General features: G+C 41.5%; 1 protein-coding gene and 1 long non-coding RNA gene across 2 annotated transcripts; one reads left to right on the top strand and one right to left on the bottom strand.

Annotated features, from left to right (window-relative positions):
* On the top strand, positions 1-837 carry LOC131007989 (uncharacterized). The gene has a single exon (XM_057934896.1). It carries the CDS (start codon positions 1-3, stop codon positions 835-837), a length of 837 nt encoding a protein of 278 aa, XP_057790879.1.
* A 10,781-nt stretch (positions 838-11,618) lies between these two features.
* LOC131013693 (uncharacterized) lies at positions 11,619-13,740 on the bottom strand. Its single transcript, XR_009097785.1, has 2 exons — positions 13,487-13,740; positions 11,619-12,201 (listed from the first exon to the last, which is right to left on the bottom strand). It is a non-coding gene; the product is annotated as an uncharacterized LOC131013693 (long non-coding RNA).
* Between the last annotated feature and the right edge of the window lie 3,801 nt (positions 13,741-17,541).

Genomic DNA, 17,541 nt, shown 5'->3' with positions numbered 1-17,541 from the left:
ATGGCAAAAACCAAAGGAGGAGCAGGCTCCGGAAGCACCCAACCACCGAAGAAGAAAAGCACCAAACCCCCACCTCCAAAGCGTACCACCAGGCGAACCGCTTCGGAGGAGACCTCCACAAAAATCACCGAAGACCCTTTGCTGAATATCCAGCCCGAGGACAGAGGGCGTGCTGAAGTCCTTCTACAAGAGGAGCATGAAGTAGTAAGAGCAGCCGCCGAGTCAAAACAACCGGACGAAGGGGAGCCCGAGCCCACCCCTCCTGTGAAGAAGTCAAAGAAGACTCAGGCGAGCAAGGGGACTCCGGCGCGATCCATTGCCGCACCACCACCTGTTCAAGCCCAACCTCAACCGCAATTTCCAGAAACCTCCATGCAGGAGGGGAGAACAGCCTACGAGGATTCGGAAGAGGAAGAACAGGAGAAAGCGGAGGAGGAGAAGGGGGAAGAAGAGAAGGTGGATGAGGTGGAGGCTGATGAAGTAGATGAAGTTGAGGCCGTTCAAGAGAAGGAGGTAGAGATTCCGACACCCCAGAGCAAGAGACCCGGAGTGAAGAGAAAGCTTGATGTTGCAAAGCCCCCGCTGCCAGTTAAGGCCAGACCAGCACCGGCAGGCAGTAAGACCCGAACAAAAGCTGAGCAGAGTAAGAAACAAAGGAAGCCCACTGCAGCCGAAAAAGGGAAGGCCAAGGAAGTGGAAGAGCCGATGGAAGTAGACCCGGAAAGAACCGAGACGGTTGAAAGCTCCAACTCAGAGGATGTGATCGCCCCTGCTAAGCCGGTGACGAGCACAATCACCTCAAAACCCAAGGGCGTCAAGCGCAAGGGAGTGGTGTGACCCAGCACCATGGAGACGGTCATACCGAGGGATAGTCAGAGGTATGCCGTTTTGCAGAACCGGGAGATAACCCCTTGGTATTTTCTGGTGACTGAAGTGCTGGAGGATTTCGGGATAAAAGAACGTGTGGAGGGATATTTTCAGAGCATTGGTTGGGGGAAAATTCTGAAGTGGAATGTGTTAGCGTTCAGGAATATGTCGGAAGAGTTCATGAGCACGGTGGAGTTTAAGCCGAAGGGAAACTACTCAATTGAAACACCAGGTACCCTGCGTTTCCAATTGTGGGGGAAGATGTTCCCACTTTCCATCAATGACTTGAACATCCACCTGGGAGTGATCGAGGACAAAGAGGTGTACGATGATGAGTATAAGCAAGCTGAAACCATGGCTCCACCCGAGTGGCGCAGTCAGATTGACCAGTACTGGTCCCAACTCTCGACGGGGGCCAAATATGTGAAGAATATCAGCAAGTCCAATGAACTCCGCGACCCAGCCCTGCAGATTTGCCATCGTTGGTTGGCCTACAACATTTACGGCCGGATTGAGGGATCCAACGTAGTCACACAGCAAGAGCTCTTTTTGCTCTGGTGCATGGTGGAGAGAAAGAGGGTGAACTTTGGGTTCACCGCGGCACTACAGTTTCAGTATGGGGTAACCCATACCAACAAGTACCTCTCCCTATGCCCGCTGGTGACTCTCCTGGCGAAGAAGCTTGCAAATTTCAACGATAAGGCCCCGGATGAAGCAGCTGTGGCAGAAACCCGACTATTTGATATCGGGCGGCTTGTGCGTTGGCGGATTGTTGAGATGGATAAAAGAGGCAGCTACCGTTTGGTCCAACCAGAAGGCAGCTCAGTTCGACCTGAACCAAAAGTGGCACAGGAACAGGGAACATCTCGCCCAACCAGTGGCGAGATTATCAAGCTGACGGTCGAACTGAAGGAAATCAAGGACGAGCTGGTGATGCTGGGAGGAGAAGTGGCCACGCTGAGGGATGCCATGGAGGAAGGATTCAAAGCAATGGAAGCTGGTTTTAAAGAAATCAAGGAGAGGCTGAATGCGGAGGCGAGATCCTCCGACCAAAACGACTGAGTACTTTTCCCCTGAACTCTTAGGTTAGGTTTTATTTTGTCTTTTGCTTTTCTTGTTTTAGTGTCTTTATAATCTGTGTTTGAGTCGAGTCTACTTGCATTGTTTGATGGTGATGAGATTGTGCATGCTGATTTCGGTCTTGGTATGAATTGGTGGATTGAGTATGATGCATGATGGTAGTTGTGAGGTTACTGAGAGTACCCCACCGGTGAGATCAGGGCCAAAGTAAAAAATTGCATGTTTCTGGTGAGAATTTGCTGTGACTAGGGAATCTGCACTTTGTTCGAGGACTTATTTTTGCTAGTCATGACTTATGTGATTTGGGCACGTTTCTTTGATTTAGGGCCCCAAATTTTTCTTTGTTGTTTAATGTGAAAAGAATCCCTTGTATGCCAATTTGAGCCGAATTCATTCTTTCTTGAGCCTTGCTATTGCTATATCTAGGAGAAAGAATTTATGAAGTGCGTAAAATGGTAAACAATGAATTAGAGAAAAGAAAGAAAATCTGGGCACAAAAAAAATTGATGAATGAAAATTATTGCCCAAAAAAGTCAAAGAAAAGATGAACCCCATTGAAAGCGGGAAATAAAGGGTTGGTTGTAGCTGCACTGAACGTGTATACTGAGTAAGGGTGATACTGAAATTAGCCACTGAACCATATTTACCTCACCTTAGCTCCGTATACCCCATTACAACCAAACAAAGACCCTCTAATGAGTCATACTAGTGTGTTTAACTTGTAGTCTTCAATCAAACTCTTAGAAGAACTGGCACAGCAAATTATGAGTGTATACACTTAGCCCGGTACTTGAGCGAAAAGAAAGACTACTATCACACTTTATGCATGATCATTACTCTGGTTTGTGGTCTGACTGAACTGAATGATGCATGTTGGTATGATTTGATCCTGAAATCTATGCAAGTTTCGTGTCTTTTAGTTTTATTTCTTTTCTTTCAACCTTTTTCGTCCGTGTCTTCTGTAAATCCACCTACATGCTTGAGGGCAAGTATGCTTTAAGTGTGTAGGTGTGATGCGTCTTCGACTTTTGGGCCATTTGGCCCTATTTTTCTCTTTATTTGTGTCAGTACAGGTCTGTCCAGGGGGAAAACGAAGTTATGGAGGAAGGAAGGTCAGTAGAGAGGAAACGGAGAAAATGCGGTCAGAATGGGCATTACCGAGCCCAGATTGCTAAGTCATGTTTGCCAGCATGGAACTTCGGCCAACAAGTACCTCCCCAGTCTAACTTGGGGCATGGGAACCTGAAGTAACCACCTGGTATGAACCACACCGAAGAAAGCAATCCGCCTGACCGTCACCATGAGAAGCAGACAGCCAGAGCCACGAAAGGAAAGTAAATCTCGGAGATTCCGAAGAAGCAAGTAGAAGATGGAGGAAGAAACCAGAAGGATCTGAAGAAAAGGAAAGGTTGACTAAGCTTGCAGCTGGACGCCATCTTCAATCGGATCAATCAAAGATTGAACTAAAAAAGGAAAGAAGATCCCGGCGAAGATTTGAGACCGGCGCAGCTAGGGTTAGACCTCGACCAGTCGGCAGTATAAAAGACTAATGTGTGCAGCGTGCACAAGCTCTTGGCACCTTTTTGAACTCCTATTTTACTTTAGCTATTACTCTGATTCGCCGTGTGTGGCATCCAAACAATTTACGTTTCAGTACTATTTCCCTATTTCTGTTGTGTTTGCATTCGAACAAGATTGAAGGCTTGAAGCCTTAGGTATTATTTATCTATTCAAGTATTTCCTTTTGTTCTATAATGTGTTTAATTCATTTCGTATTTATGAATTCTGTTATGTGTGAGTAATCCCTTAGGTGAGGTTTTAGGGGTGGAAATAATTGTTGTTAACATGTAAGCATTCGTGAGGCATTTGTTCTTTCGGTTGAATCTCGTGGTTCCGGAAGAATCTGTTCGAAACCATGGACAGTAGGGGCCTAACGGGTGATCTCCGTTCGGTAAAACGTTGTCCGTGTCAAGCAAAGGCCAGGGTATACCAGGGCGTGACAACCGGTATACCCATGACCGAGTAGCTGAGCAGCGTCAACAAAAGGCGTTGTAGATACGGAAGGTGGGGAAAGGATTGATGGGATACACTGTCCTTCCTCAGTCTTGGGCTTCTCTAGAGACCATCCATCAACTGTGACGAGGCATAAAGCCATGGTTATCAAACGAGGAAAGCAATCTCAGCGCCGTAGCATGTCTATGACTGGTCGGCTGACAAAGTCGAAAATGGTTGTGTCCAGGAGGCATGTGTCACTCAAAGTGCGAAGTTGGGAACCTCGGGAGAGAAGGTTGGTGAGGGCCATACTTGGTGAGTAACGGGTATGACTACCATCTAAGGAGAAGTGAAGCACTGCCTTGTGACCGGGGAATGTGTGACCTTCGGACCAAGTGACCACAATGGGATCAACCATCCTATATGTGAAGTATAACCCCTTGAAACGCCCCAATGTCTTTGGGCCACGCCTTGGGTTTATATGGATCATGGACGGATTATCAGTATGCCTATGACCGAAACGAATGTTAACAACAGTTATGACCTAACCGAATAACCTCACCCCTTTGTTATTATTGATCTTGTTAATTTCTTGTGCAGAGTATACAGATTGAGAATTGTGACACCTCAGTTTGTCGTTGGAGAACAAAGTGGTTCCTCACTCCCTGTGGGATTCGACCCTACACTTGCCACTAAGACTGAGATCTTGTTGTGAGACGTAGGAGCGTGTATTGTCTGTACTGGGCATACACAAGTATTTTGCCCGCACCGCACGACGGGTGTGTGTCACAGCGGCGGCAGGATCAGCAATAGATTTCGCCGGTTGAGAAGTGTCGCCAACTGGAGAGCTGAGAACGTCAGTTACAAGCTCGATGATGAGAGGCTCTTTAAACGCCTTTGATGTTCCAGCATCGTTGTTGAGTGACATGAGACGTCTGAATTGTTTGGAGGAATACAAATAATTCATGACAAATCTGTCGAAGTCATGAATTACATCCCAAACACTTTCAATTTGAAAGAGGCTGATCAGGGATGCCTCTTCCATCTCGAACGAGTCTTCGGCTTCAGAGCTGTGAAGACTGTTGATTCGTGGGCATGGCGCCGTCTTCAGGAAGGTATACGTAAGAATCTATGAAGGTTCCGGTAGACTTCTAATGACGTATCACAATCACCAATTAGACGACTGAGGTGATTTGTAGCATTTTGTTGAGCTTCAATCTGAAGTTCAACAACTTCCCGAGTACCTTTAACAAGAACAGTGGGAGCTGGTTCTGGGACAGCTTCCGAGACTGCTTTTCATTTGGATTTTGGAGAGGGTTTTGGAGTGTATTTCCAAGGCATCTCAATTGGTTTCATGGAGGATTTTTTAGGGAGGATGGAACGGACTCGGCGAGGCACATTCGTGCGAGCAGGAGGATTTGATGGTGGTGAATCAGGGGCATCAGATTCAGATGATGTTGGAGAAGAGATATCAATTACCTTCGTCTTCGGAGAAGATTTGGGTTCTCTTCTTGCCGGTTTGAAGAGACGAGGACTGTCTGTGAATTCAATCATCTTCGGCCATCGCACAAATTTGTGCTTCTTTGTTCCTTCGATGATGATCTGGGAGACCCTGTTCTCTTGTCGAACTATCGTCGCCGGCCTCGTTGTGAGCTTCATTGTAGAGAAGCTTCAGATAAGCTTCTTCCCAGTTGTAGGACTCGTTCTCCAGAAAAGCTGCCATAACATTCTTCTGAGGCTGAGAAGCTTTGTCAGGAGTTTCGGTGGCACCTATCCAGCACTTCTGGATAATCTTGCCCAGCATGGCAAACTCTAGATGACGATGAGAAAGAGTAACTTGACTTTCCGTCGATTCGGATTCATCCTTCAGTGCAGACTTGAGTATTTTGTTGGCTTCCTTATCAGTCAATCTGGAGAAGGAAGATCCACTGTTCGGGAGATTGAACAGTTTTATGATAATCTCAGAGACGTTGAGAGTCATCTTCAACACGGTTTGCCCCGGTAATGATACTGACTTTTGAGATAAGTTCTTCGGAATCGTTGAACTGGATATTCCTGTAGAATTCTATGACTAGCGTCGTCAAGAAGATACTTTGGTTCACTGGTGATGAATTTGGTCCATCCATGCCGGTGGATAATTGTCGAGACCTTTGCATATTCAGGCTTCTTCTCGAAAGATTCCTTGTGCACAGACTGCTCATATCTGACTTCTTTCTCTCTCGGTGCCTCCTTCTTGTTGTCATTCTTCTTCATGTTGGTCTTGGCCATTTCGAAATAAGAAATATGTGAAGAAATTTTTGCAGGAAGTGATCTCACAGTAGAGTGCTGTGGATTTTGAAAGTTAGAGAGAGTGCAAAAGTGATGGAAGATTGAGGAGTGGCCGTAATGGAGAAAGTGTGATCGTGGGAGATGAACAGTTTCCTAGGGCAATCAAAAAGACGTGGGCGGTTTGAAATCTGCGCGCCAAGTCAGTTTTAATGAATTTTGACATCCGTAATTAATGCCCGTCAGAGGAGTACCTTAAAATAAGAGATATAATACTGATATGGAATATATGGCATGATCTCTTACTGAAAATAGGCAGCGTACAGTGCGTGCAATGATTTGAAAAGATATGCTCAAAAAGAGGTTTTTCAGAAATTGAAAGTCCAACACGAAACGCAAAGCCGTCAGTAAATCATTATCACACATAAGCCCTATTGTTAGGTCCTATTTTCTTTAGCAGTCGAAGATAAAGCGAATACGAACAAGTTCCCAACAATCAGTCAGGAAAACAGTCAAGTATTGAAAAAGCTTAAACAGAGTTCCCCCTAAATTAGATAATCCATAATCAACTCAAGTAAATTAGGCCAAGGGAATAGAGACTGAATAATCACAAGTCAGCTTGAAATCAGTACAATGTATCAAAAGTGTGCAGAAGAACATAACAGGGAAGAATGGACTAAGACAATCTAAGAATATCATATACAAAATAAAGAGTTTCTGATTAGATGACATTCCTTGATCCTCCTTAGTCCTTAGTTGATGCGGAGTTGTTTGCTTAGCTTCCTTGGAGGACTTCCTTTTGGTTCTTCAATCATCTTCCATTTTCCCTTCTTATCTTCTTCTCGTTTGTCTTTGTCATCAGACTCAGGAGCCTTGCTGTATTTGTTCTGAACTTCCAGTTGCTGTTGAATATGAGTGACTATTGATTCAAGAATAGCTATTTTGACTTTCAGTTCATATGTTGCTTCTTCTTGGATGAGCAGCCTCTCGTCCAGCATTTGAAATCTTTTATCGGTGGTAGTTCTTGCAGGTCCTTGCTCTTCAGCTGGTGTTTCTTCACCTCTTGCGTCGGCTGGAGCAGTCTGATGCGGTGGAGATTCATGGTGGACTTCAGTGTCCTCAGCATCATCTTCTTTGAGAAGACCTCTGGAAATCAGATACAGTCTGAAGTTGGGTGCCCAGTCGTGAATAGCATCCCAAACATTGGTGACTCTGAATTTCTCAAAGATGCTGTTCTCCAATGCTTCCATTTCTCCTTCAGTGAGAACTTCATCAATTTCCTTGTATTGAGATTTGGGCAGGGTTTTGATGAAGATGAAGAAGAAGTAACTGACAAGATCTTGAAACTCTTCAGGATTCAGGGAAGCTAAGATTGAGGGAAAGAGTGTTGTGATATAGTGTTCGGACAGTTGTGTCACGAAGTTTTTGAGAAGGGCAGTTTGATTGACAATGGCTAATGATGAGGATGCAACATTGATGTCAGCAGGTTCTTCAAACTTTGCCTTCTTGTCGAACCCTTCCAGACAGTAGTGAAAGAAACCTCTGAGAGGAAGTTCTTCAGAATCATTTTCTCTGTTATTGGTTGCTTGCGTCTCCTCTGGATGTTGATTTCCTTCATCTTGTGGAGGAACAGTGGGAGACTGTTGCTGAGTCGTTTCAGTGCTTGGAATTAGCACTTCTTCTGAAGCTTTTGGTGCAGCTTCTTCATGATCCTCTTTGAGAGATCTCTGAGGACTGTCAAGTGAGATCTTGACTGGTGATGACAAACTGTCGAACTTTCTTTTGATTGAGCCTCGAGTCTTGTAGCGTGGCTCTGAAGTGAGGAGAGGAATTTCAGGTGAGATACTGACATTCCCTTTGATTGAGCTTTTCTGTTTTTCAAACAGATGGATGGTGGAAGACACTTGAGTGGTGTTCTTCCAGAAACATTGTGTTTCTTTTACGGTGTGAAGAATGAGTGCTGAAACTCTGGTTCCTTGACGCAGATGCTTGGTGGAATGGGATTTCTTCTTTTCTTCAGCAAGAATCTGAAGGTAGGCCTTTTCCCAGTTGAATGGGCCTCTTTGCAGCAAGGCGATCAGCACCAGTTTGTGTGGTCTTGAGAGATGACCAGGGGATCCAAGAGTGCCAAACCAGCATTTCTTGATCATTTTGGCGATGGGTCTGAGATGATGATGTAGTCTTGAAATGCTCAGAACATTGGTGATGTTGCGGTCGGCAGATGCATTGTTCATCAGCGCTTCTCTCATGAGATTAGTTGCTTCATCAACGGCAAAGAATGGGGTTGTCCATCAGTCGGGAGGTTGAACACTTCTCTTGCCATTTGAGAGATGTTGATGAAAATCTTCGTGGAGTTTGAGAAGTTTTCATTTGTGAAAACATAAATTTCTATTTTAAGTTCACCAGTCGATTCATCAGTCTTGATGTTGTCGTAGAACTCTCTGATGATCGACTCGTCGAGAAGAAACTCCGGAGAACATTGAATGAACTTCATCCATCCATGTTGTTCTAAGATCTCGTTGATCTTGTTGAAATCAGTAAGATTCTGGAGTGACTCCTAGTGTTACAAAAGATTCGTAACACACAACTTGTTGAGATGCTGATTTTCCCATGAGGAGGTTTGAGTGAAGAGGATTTCTGCAAAAATCTGTAAATTGATTCTCACAGAGATTGAACTGTGGATTCTCACTGTTAGTCTTGCAGAGAAAGACACACTCAAAGAATTTTGCACAAAAGATTTCTCTGAGATTGAGTAAATCTTTAGTCGAAGATGAAACGTTTTTGAAGAGAGTGTGAGAGATCGTGCATGAGGCGGTTTCAATAAACGTTTGAAATCCGTGCAAATGGGGACGTGGCACGTGGATCACTCCGCTTGTTAGTAAAAAGGGCGGGATCATGTGATCGTGTGTCATCCGTTTTGAAAGAAGTTTGCACATGTCAATTAAAAGGAAAAGGACGTGTAAGACTAATGACACGTCGGACTAATCACACTACAACCGAAAATAGTAAAGAAGAGCAGTCAAAGATACAAGTAAGATTGTTGAGAGAAGCTTACACAGTGATAACCACTAAATGATTCGTTGTTTGAAGTGCAAGTTCCTCCTGAATTTTATGACTGGTTCTCCTTCGTTTTCAAGTCCGTCGGCTGTTGTTGCACGTTCCTTTCACGTTTCATCTTTCTTCTGTATTGAAGTGATTCTTCTCGGATCACTCCTTCAAAAACTTCTGACGCCTTTTTGAAATTCTATCTCTGTTTCCTAGAGACGAGGTAGAAGTTCTTGTTTCTGAGACTGACAAAGTTTCAGTCTGTTGATCAGTCTGCGCTCCTGTACATCTCTTTTGTCTTCTTCGTCTTCATATGTAATGAAGTGGCGCATGACGATCCTTCGAGCATCTTGCACAAGATCAATCTCTCTGATGATCTGTTTGTGCTCCCTAAGGAGATTTTCAAATCTCGTTCTTAGGTGTTGATACTCTAGTCGTTTTTGATCATATCTGCTTGTTCCTTCTGACTGTGAGTGGGTTGGACTCTGATTTTCTTCTGTAAAGATGAATCTATCTTCTTCATCAGAGTCCAGTGATCCCATCTCAAGTCCGTTGATTCCTCGAAAGTATGTATGAACATAATCGCTGGAGGAGTCTTTCTTGTTCCTGTACATTTAAGAGAAAACAGGGGGGAGAAACGCAGGAAACAAAAAAAAATGAACACGGAGCAAGCAATCTCAAGAGGAATCTTGAGAAAATATTTTGATCAAAAACAAAATGCCCTCATTACTCATTAGGATCTAGTTCAATTAGAACCTAATCAGATACAGATAGTTCTTGCGAACAACCTGCTCTGATACCAATTGTTAGGTCCTGAGGGTCTCGAATAGGTGTATGGGGGGGAATACACCTATGGGCTATTTTTAAACAATCCTCAATCAGAGAGATCTCAGTCAGAGATCAAAATGAAACTTTGCATGCAAACAAAGACGCGTGTTTTACTGAAATCAGTTTTGACCAAACAGGGTTGACGACTGATACTGAAAGCTCTTCAGTAAAGAGTTATCAGTTAAGTTGCTGGAACTTAACTGATGCAAGTAAGGGCTTCAGTCGTGTTTGCTAAAACAGAGATGATATCACTCTTCCTGACTATCAGAGGATAGATCAGTCAGACTAATATCATACGCAGCGGAAATTAAACTTAGTTTCGTAATAACCTCGGTGGAGCACGTTGTTGGTTTTTAGGTTGCTCTTTGCCGTTAATCAGTATTCAGTTTATCAATTGAAATAACACAAGTAGGAATGTAAAACTGAAAGCTGTAAACAACACAGAGACTTTTACGTGGTTCGGAAAAACCCTTTCCTACATCCACGGTTGGTTGATCAGACCAACAATCCACTCCGTAAGTGCTTAACAGGTGTGCACTGCAAACCAAACCGTGTGCTTGTCGGGTGCACACAACCGTACACTGAAGAAAACCCTTCTTCAGTATCCACGCTTCACTCGCGTCGGATTTCTCTTGCTTAGCACAACCCGTGCTAAGACTCTCAGAGACAGAAAACCCTTCTGACCTCCGAATCACTCAAAACACTCTTATAGGGGGAGGTTTGAACGAGTGTCAACTATACTTACAAAGAACAAGTTCTTTGAAGCAAGTTTGACCTTTGGCTTCTAGGTGAACAGAGTTTTGCCTAAGGTCCTAAGAGAATGTATGTAATCAGCAGTGACTGATTTTAGGCTTTGGAATTCTCTTCTTCGATTCAAGCTTTGAGGAGTTTAAGCTTAAGGCTGAGTAGCAATTTCGGCAGAGCTTCAGCTTATGTCGTTGAATCGGTGAAGGTTGAAGTGATCCTCGAGCGCTATTTGTAGGAGAACTCTTGAATAGATCCGTTGGCGTAAATCGTCCCCAAGATTTCTTCCGTTGGAGAGCAATTCGAATTTGGGCTGAGGCTTCAATCTTCGAGGTTCCTTGTCTGGGTGGAAACGGCTCTCTTTGATGGATAGGAGATGTGACGTCTCTGAAAAGTAACCACCAGATAGGAATGACCTCTGCAGAGATAAGATCCTGAGATCTCTGCATTTAATGCGGATGTACTTGTGCGTACGTGGCTTCCTCTGAACGTTGGAAGATCAGTCCTAGGAGGAATATTCAACTGATACTTGACTTTAGTATCAGTCCATTGCGCGCATTAAGTAATCAGTCTTCAACTGATTCTTCAACTGATACTTCAGTTGGTATCTGCAGTCTTCAGTCTTCAGTCATTCGTTCTTCAGTCTTCAGTCTTCAGTCTTCGACACCGCAAGCTAAACTAGAAACGAACTCTAACACTTGAGTTCAAAACAATTCTAGTCTATTACAATTAAGACCTATGAATTTTGGTATCATCAAAACAAGGGTTATGATATTCCACAAGGTTCCCAACACCACTTTCTCAATCCACTTTGATGTGATTAAAAAGTTGGAGGGAAATTTTAAAGCTACAACTAAAATCTAATCTGCCAAACCCATTACAATTACACAATAAATACACAAGTACTGCATTCATTACACAAAACACCAATGGCGGATTATAGGAGGCCTCATTGTCTAACTAGTGATGAGAAGAATTTATTGGCTCAGTTTTTGATGCAAAACACCATTAATGGAACACCAAGGCGCAGAGTTCAACAGGAGGCAGTAGAGAAGTTTGCAATATCCACAAGAACTGTGAGGACTATTTGGACAGCAGTCAAGGAGCAGCAACAAAAGGGGAATCCTGTGCACTTTTTACCAAACAAGAAAAAACAACACATGGACAAATGGCAGCTCGATGTTAATAAGGTAAAAAGTCTCTCTGTTCTTGAAAGATCTAGCATAAGAACTATGGCATACAAGTTGGGTGTCAGCAAGAGCAAACTACATGAATGGATTAAAGATAAGCAGTTAAGGCCACATACAAATGCGATCAAACCCACACTTACTGATCAGAACAAAGTAGCAAGATTAAGATGGAGTTTGAGTCAATTGCAAGCTGAAGTTCAAGGGGAAACCATCAGCTTTCAAAGCATGCATAATGTAGTTCATATAGATGAAAAATGGTTCCAAATAACCAAAACTTCAGACAAAAACTACCTTTTACCTAATGAAGATGAACCTTATAGATCTTGCCAGTCAAAGAGATTCATCGAAAAGGTAATGTTCATATGTGCAGTTAGCAGACCAATCATAGCAGAGAATGGGGAAGTGATTTTTGATGGGAAATTTGGTTTTTTTCCATTTACAACCCAAGAGCCAGCAATAAGAAATTCAAAGAATTGACTGAAAGGAACTATGTAAACCAAACCAATTCAAGCAGTGACACGATCAATAATGAAAGACGCATTTATCAATCAGGTTTGTTCTTGTTAAATTTACATATTATGAGATGCATTGAAATGCATTCATCATTCAATTATTTTCATTTATCTTTACAGGTAATACCTACCATCATAGCCAAATGGCCTACAGGTTTCAACAAGGATATACTAATCCAACAAGACAATGCAAAACCTCATATAGTAGCTACTGATCCAGACTTTATTGCAACTGCAAATAGAGATGGATTCAGAATCCAACTTGTTTGTCAGCCAGCCAATAGCCCAATACGAATGTGAATGACCTTGGGTTTTTTAGAGCTATTCAAACACTACAGCATGAGAAAGCCTCCAAAGGTGTCGATGATTTATTGAAGAATGTTACGGATGCATTTGACAGGGATACTACCACTAAAATTAAACAGTGTGTTCCTCACCTTGCAAGGGTGCTACAAAGAGATTATGAAAGTGAAAAGATGCAACAATTACAAGATACCACATATTGGCAAGGAAGCACTAGCAAGAAGAGGAACACTACCCAATTGTATTGAAGTTGAAAACGATCTTGTTATGGATTGCTTGAATTATCTCAAGGATTATGAAAATGGAGCAGGATCAAGCTATGATTTAGGCCCTCTACAGAGGGCTCTAGGACAGTAGAAACATATGGAGCATGGCTTTTTGGTGTTTTTGCCACATGTTTACAGCATAAGCAACATTTGGTGTCTTTTTTATTGTTGTTTAGAATGTAAACTGACATTTGACTATGAATTATCTAAGTATCAGCTTTTATCTATTCTTATGTGTATTCAAACAGAGAAAAGAAACTACGAATGGTGCAGAATTCTGAAAATTAAAAATTCAGGCCACCACAAATTCAATCAAAATCAAAAAAGCCCAAATCAGAACCAACACATGCATATCACAGATCAAAGTGCCTTATTAAACTCAAAGGATCACAACCTGGTGGTGGCTTAAACCACCGTCTCACGGATCTGAGGTAGCACCGATGAATCGAGCTTCCAGCAAATCAATTTCTTCTTGAATTCTCAATTCAATTTCCATCAGCATCTCTTCATCTAGGCCGACACCAATTTCATATTTGGGCATGGGTGAATCATCGACAACACCGTTGAATCGAGCTTCCAGCAAATCAATTGGGGCTTGAATCCTTAATTCCTCTAGCAGGTAGGGTTCGTTGACAACGGCGAAATCAGTTTCGTCAACAATTGAGTCCTCAAAAACGGCGAAATCAGTTTCGTCCACCATTTAGTCCTCAACAACGGCGAAATTAGTTTCATCCACCATTGAGTCCTCAACGTCGGCGAATTCAGTTTCATCCACCATTGACTCATCTGCGGTTGCGGATTCAGTGGCGACCATCGATAATTCTTCGATGGAAATCATTGTTCAAGTGATAGGGTTTCTTTCTGATCGGTAGATAGAAAGTTTGTTTCAAAAAAAAAAGAGTTTGTGTTGTTAATCGGTAGATACAGAAAGAAAAAGGTTAATGGCATGTTACTAAATTAATTATAGGTTGGATTAGTAAATAGATGAAAATATAAGGTTAAGAGAATAAAGTGTATGTGGACCCTACTACTATAAATGGAAGTGGAAACGATATCGCGGACGGACCAAAATGGCAAATGTGGAAACGATATCGCGGACGGAGGGAGTACTTTTTATCACTTATGGGCCCACCCACAACACCTTTATCACTTTTGGTCAACTACCATTTTATCTCACTCACAACACCTTTTTCAGTTTTCTTAGTCTCCGTGCCGAACCCCAACTGGGAGTTTATTTCATAGACGGAGGGAGTATAAATTTGGGCTTTTTCTACAACACTATATCATGGTCTTTGAAAAAATCAAACATAGTCAAGACCACTGGCAGATCCAGGGGACTGAAGCCCTCTCCCATTTTTTTTTAATGTAGATATATATTTTATATATCTATATATATGTGTATATAAATAAGAAATATATGGAAAAAAATATAATACATTGTTTATAGTATCCAACTATTCATATTACTTGTTTAATACACCCTCCGTCCCACGAATCTTGATGCATTTGTTTTCGACACGAGAATTAAGGAGTTGTAGATTAGTGTTTTAAGTGTGTAGGTAATCTATCTATTATTAAATAAATTGCATTTTTGAGAGCCCACAGTCATTGTCTGTTCTACGTGGCGCTCTCAAATCACTACATTTTGTTCTCTTTGAAATCTACTAAGCGCTACCGATTATTTCTTAGGTAATTGCTGCTAAATCCACATACTTCTTCATTTTTCGGTTTTTTCCTATGACAAAAAAAAAATCTGATTTAAAATCCATTAATTGAAAAATCGATAGGAAATTTCCCCCGCGTCCAATTTTCGGCCATCGGCGAAATGAGTCAGATCCTATGTGGTGCAATTCAATCCAGGTGTTAAGTTTAAAGAGTGACATGGCTTTTGTGGGTATGATTTTGAAGAAATATTGCACAGAATCTGGAAGATGACATGGATTTGGATTGACTGATTTTATAATTCAATTGCGCCACATAGAATCTGACTCATGCCACATAGGATCCGACTCATTTCGCCGATGGCCGAAAATCGGACGCGGGGGAAATTTACTATCGATTTTCCAATTCATGGATTTTAAATTAGATTTTTTTTGTTATGGGAAAAAACCGAAAACTGAAAAAGTATATGGATTTAACGGCAATTAACCTCATTTCCTAATCCATTAGTAATCTATCGTTTAATTATCTATTTATTTATTTAAAATAGATTTAATAATTAATTAAGATTTACAGATCAGCCGGGTTACTCACTCACTTGTATTATATCATCTTCTCAAAAATTCATTCAATCAACATATAATCTTCAGCCGTTAATCTTCATAAAATACTAAGCTTTCTGTTATGTTCTTCAACCCATCAATGATTTCTCTCACAATATTAATCAATCAGCCGTTTCTTTTCTCAGATTTCTCTATTATTCAATCAATCTTGAACCTATTCTCAAATAATCGGCACTTAAATTGAGAGATTCAGTCTCTCTCGCTCTCTCTCTCTCTCTCTCTCAATTTCGATGGCACAAATTTGGGAGCTCCTTCATCCATGGCTGCAAATGTCTCTTCCCCACAACTACATATTCATGAATCAAGGTAAGTAATTGGGAGTGATAGATTTGGAAAGGCAACTCTCCGGATTTCATCCTTCCCATATAGCTCTACACCTTGATTTTTCATATAAATTTTTGAATTTGCACAATATTAATCTACACTGTCTACCACAGATCCTTCGTAAGCCACTCAATTTACAGACGCCGACGCCGACGATTTGTTGATTTGCTCTTTCTCTGTTTCGTATTAGCTAGGTAATCACGCATGTGCTGGATTTTTCTCTGTTGTTTCTTCGATTTAAATACTCTGTTTTATAGTGGCAATAGGAAAAATATATGGAGTTTTGCTTGTGTGGCTGCATTTTAGTGATGCTTGACTTGGAGTTTACAACCTAGATTCAGCTAAAAAGTTTGGAGTTTTATTGATGATGTATAAATATGTGTTTAATTGCACTGATTTCGTGAAGCTCATTGATATTTATGTGTGCTTTACTTGGAGTTTACAACCCACATTGTTGGAAAATATAAGAAATATCCGATTCCAGTTTTGATGATCCCAAAACTCTTAGATTTATTTTCTCCTCTTACTTGAACTCAAGTGTTATAGTTCAATCTTTTGACTAGAATGAAGGTAACTGATAGCTGTAGTTTCTCGATGACATGGACCGAAGAAACTAAAGACTAAAGACTTTGAAGATCAAAGCTCGACTGAAGACTCATCAACCGAGGAAAGATACTGGAGATACAAAGGACAACCTTACTGAAGTCAACGACTGATCAAGTAAAAGATAAAAGCACGACTGATTATTGAAGCTTTATTAGTCAACTTTCTTCTTCAGACTGAAGCTCAGAGATCCGCATTAAATGCTTCTACAACTGCATTAAATGCATCAGATTTGAAGATCGTCCTTTCCAGTATGCCAACTTTTCTTTTTGGTGCCAAAGTACTGACACACCATGCTCCTAGGACAAAGTGGACTCAAACTCTTAACCAATTAGGAGCAAAGCAGATTGAAGCCTCAGCCCAAAGCACAGAATGTCCCACAACGGTAGAAATCCTGAAGACCATCTCTCCAACTGATCTATTCAAGACTTCGCTATAAATAGAGCTCGAGGAAAACCTTCAATCTAGGGAGGACCGATTCGAATACATACGCTGAAGCTCTGTCAAATTAGAGAGCCAGTATCTTCCATAGATAGATAAATTTCGAATCAAAGAAGAGAGTAAATTATCGTTGTAAAATCAGTCTAGCTGATTATCAAAACTCTCTTAATAGACTAGGCACCTCATGTTATAGCATTAGCCTAGTATAGATTACTTGAGAGCATGTTCTCAGTAGTCTTAGTTGGAAGTGTCCAAACCTTTTTTCAAACAAGAGAAAATTGTGTTTGAGTGGTTGTTTAGTACCAAGAAACTAAACAGATGGTTTCTTGACACCAGTCAAGCCAAGTGGTTGTTGTTTAGTATCAAACTAAACTGTTCGGTCCTTTGACACCTTCAATTAAAATTAATTTTTTATTATATTTACAAGTATAATAATTGAATTAGCATTAATTTTATATAAATATAAAAATTAAACATATTTTCCCTTGCATTGCACGGGATGCAAATGCTAGTGTTGTGTATGTCGATGTTTTTTTAACTTTGGTCTACGATTACATTGAATCGTAATATATGTGTGTTTCTCCACTTTAATCTACGCTTTTTCTTAAATTGAGGACACCATAATTAATTATAAGTAAGTGAGGACTATATATTAGTATTAATATAGCCTATAGGTAGATGTTTTTATTTTGGTCGATGACGAAAAGAGCGGATGACTTCTCTCTCAAGTTTTCGAAACCCTAGTTTCGTCCAATGACTTCGCCAGTGAATAGCCTTCCGGCGGCCTTGCCGCCAACCT

Source organism: Salvia miltiorrhiza, chromosome 2 (genome assembly GCF_028751815.1).
Source record: "Salvia miltiorrhiza cultivar Shanhuang (shh) chromosome 2, IMPLAD_Smil_shh, whole genome shotgun sequence".
NCBI classification, from domain to species: domain Eukaryota; kingdom Viridiplantae; phylum Streptophyta; class Magnoliopsida; order Lamiales; family Lamiaceae; genus Salvia; species Salvia miltiorrhiza.
The sequence above is the reverse complement of the archived record's forward strand: the minus strand, read 5'-3'. Positions and strand labels throughout refer to the sequence as shown.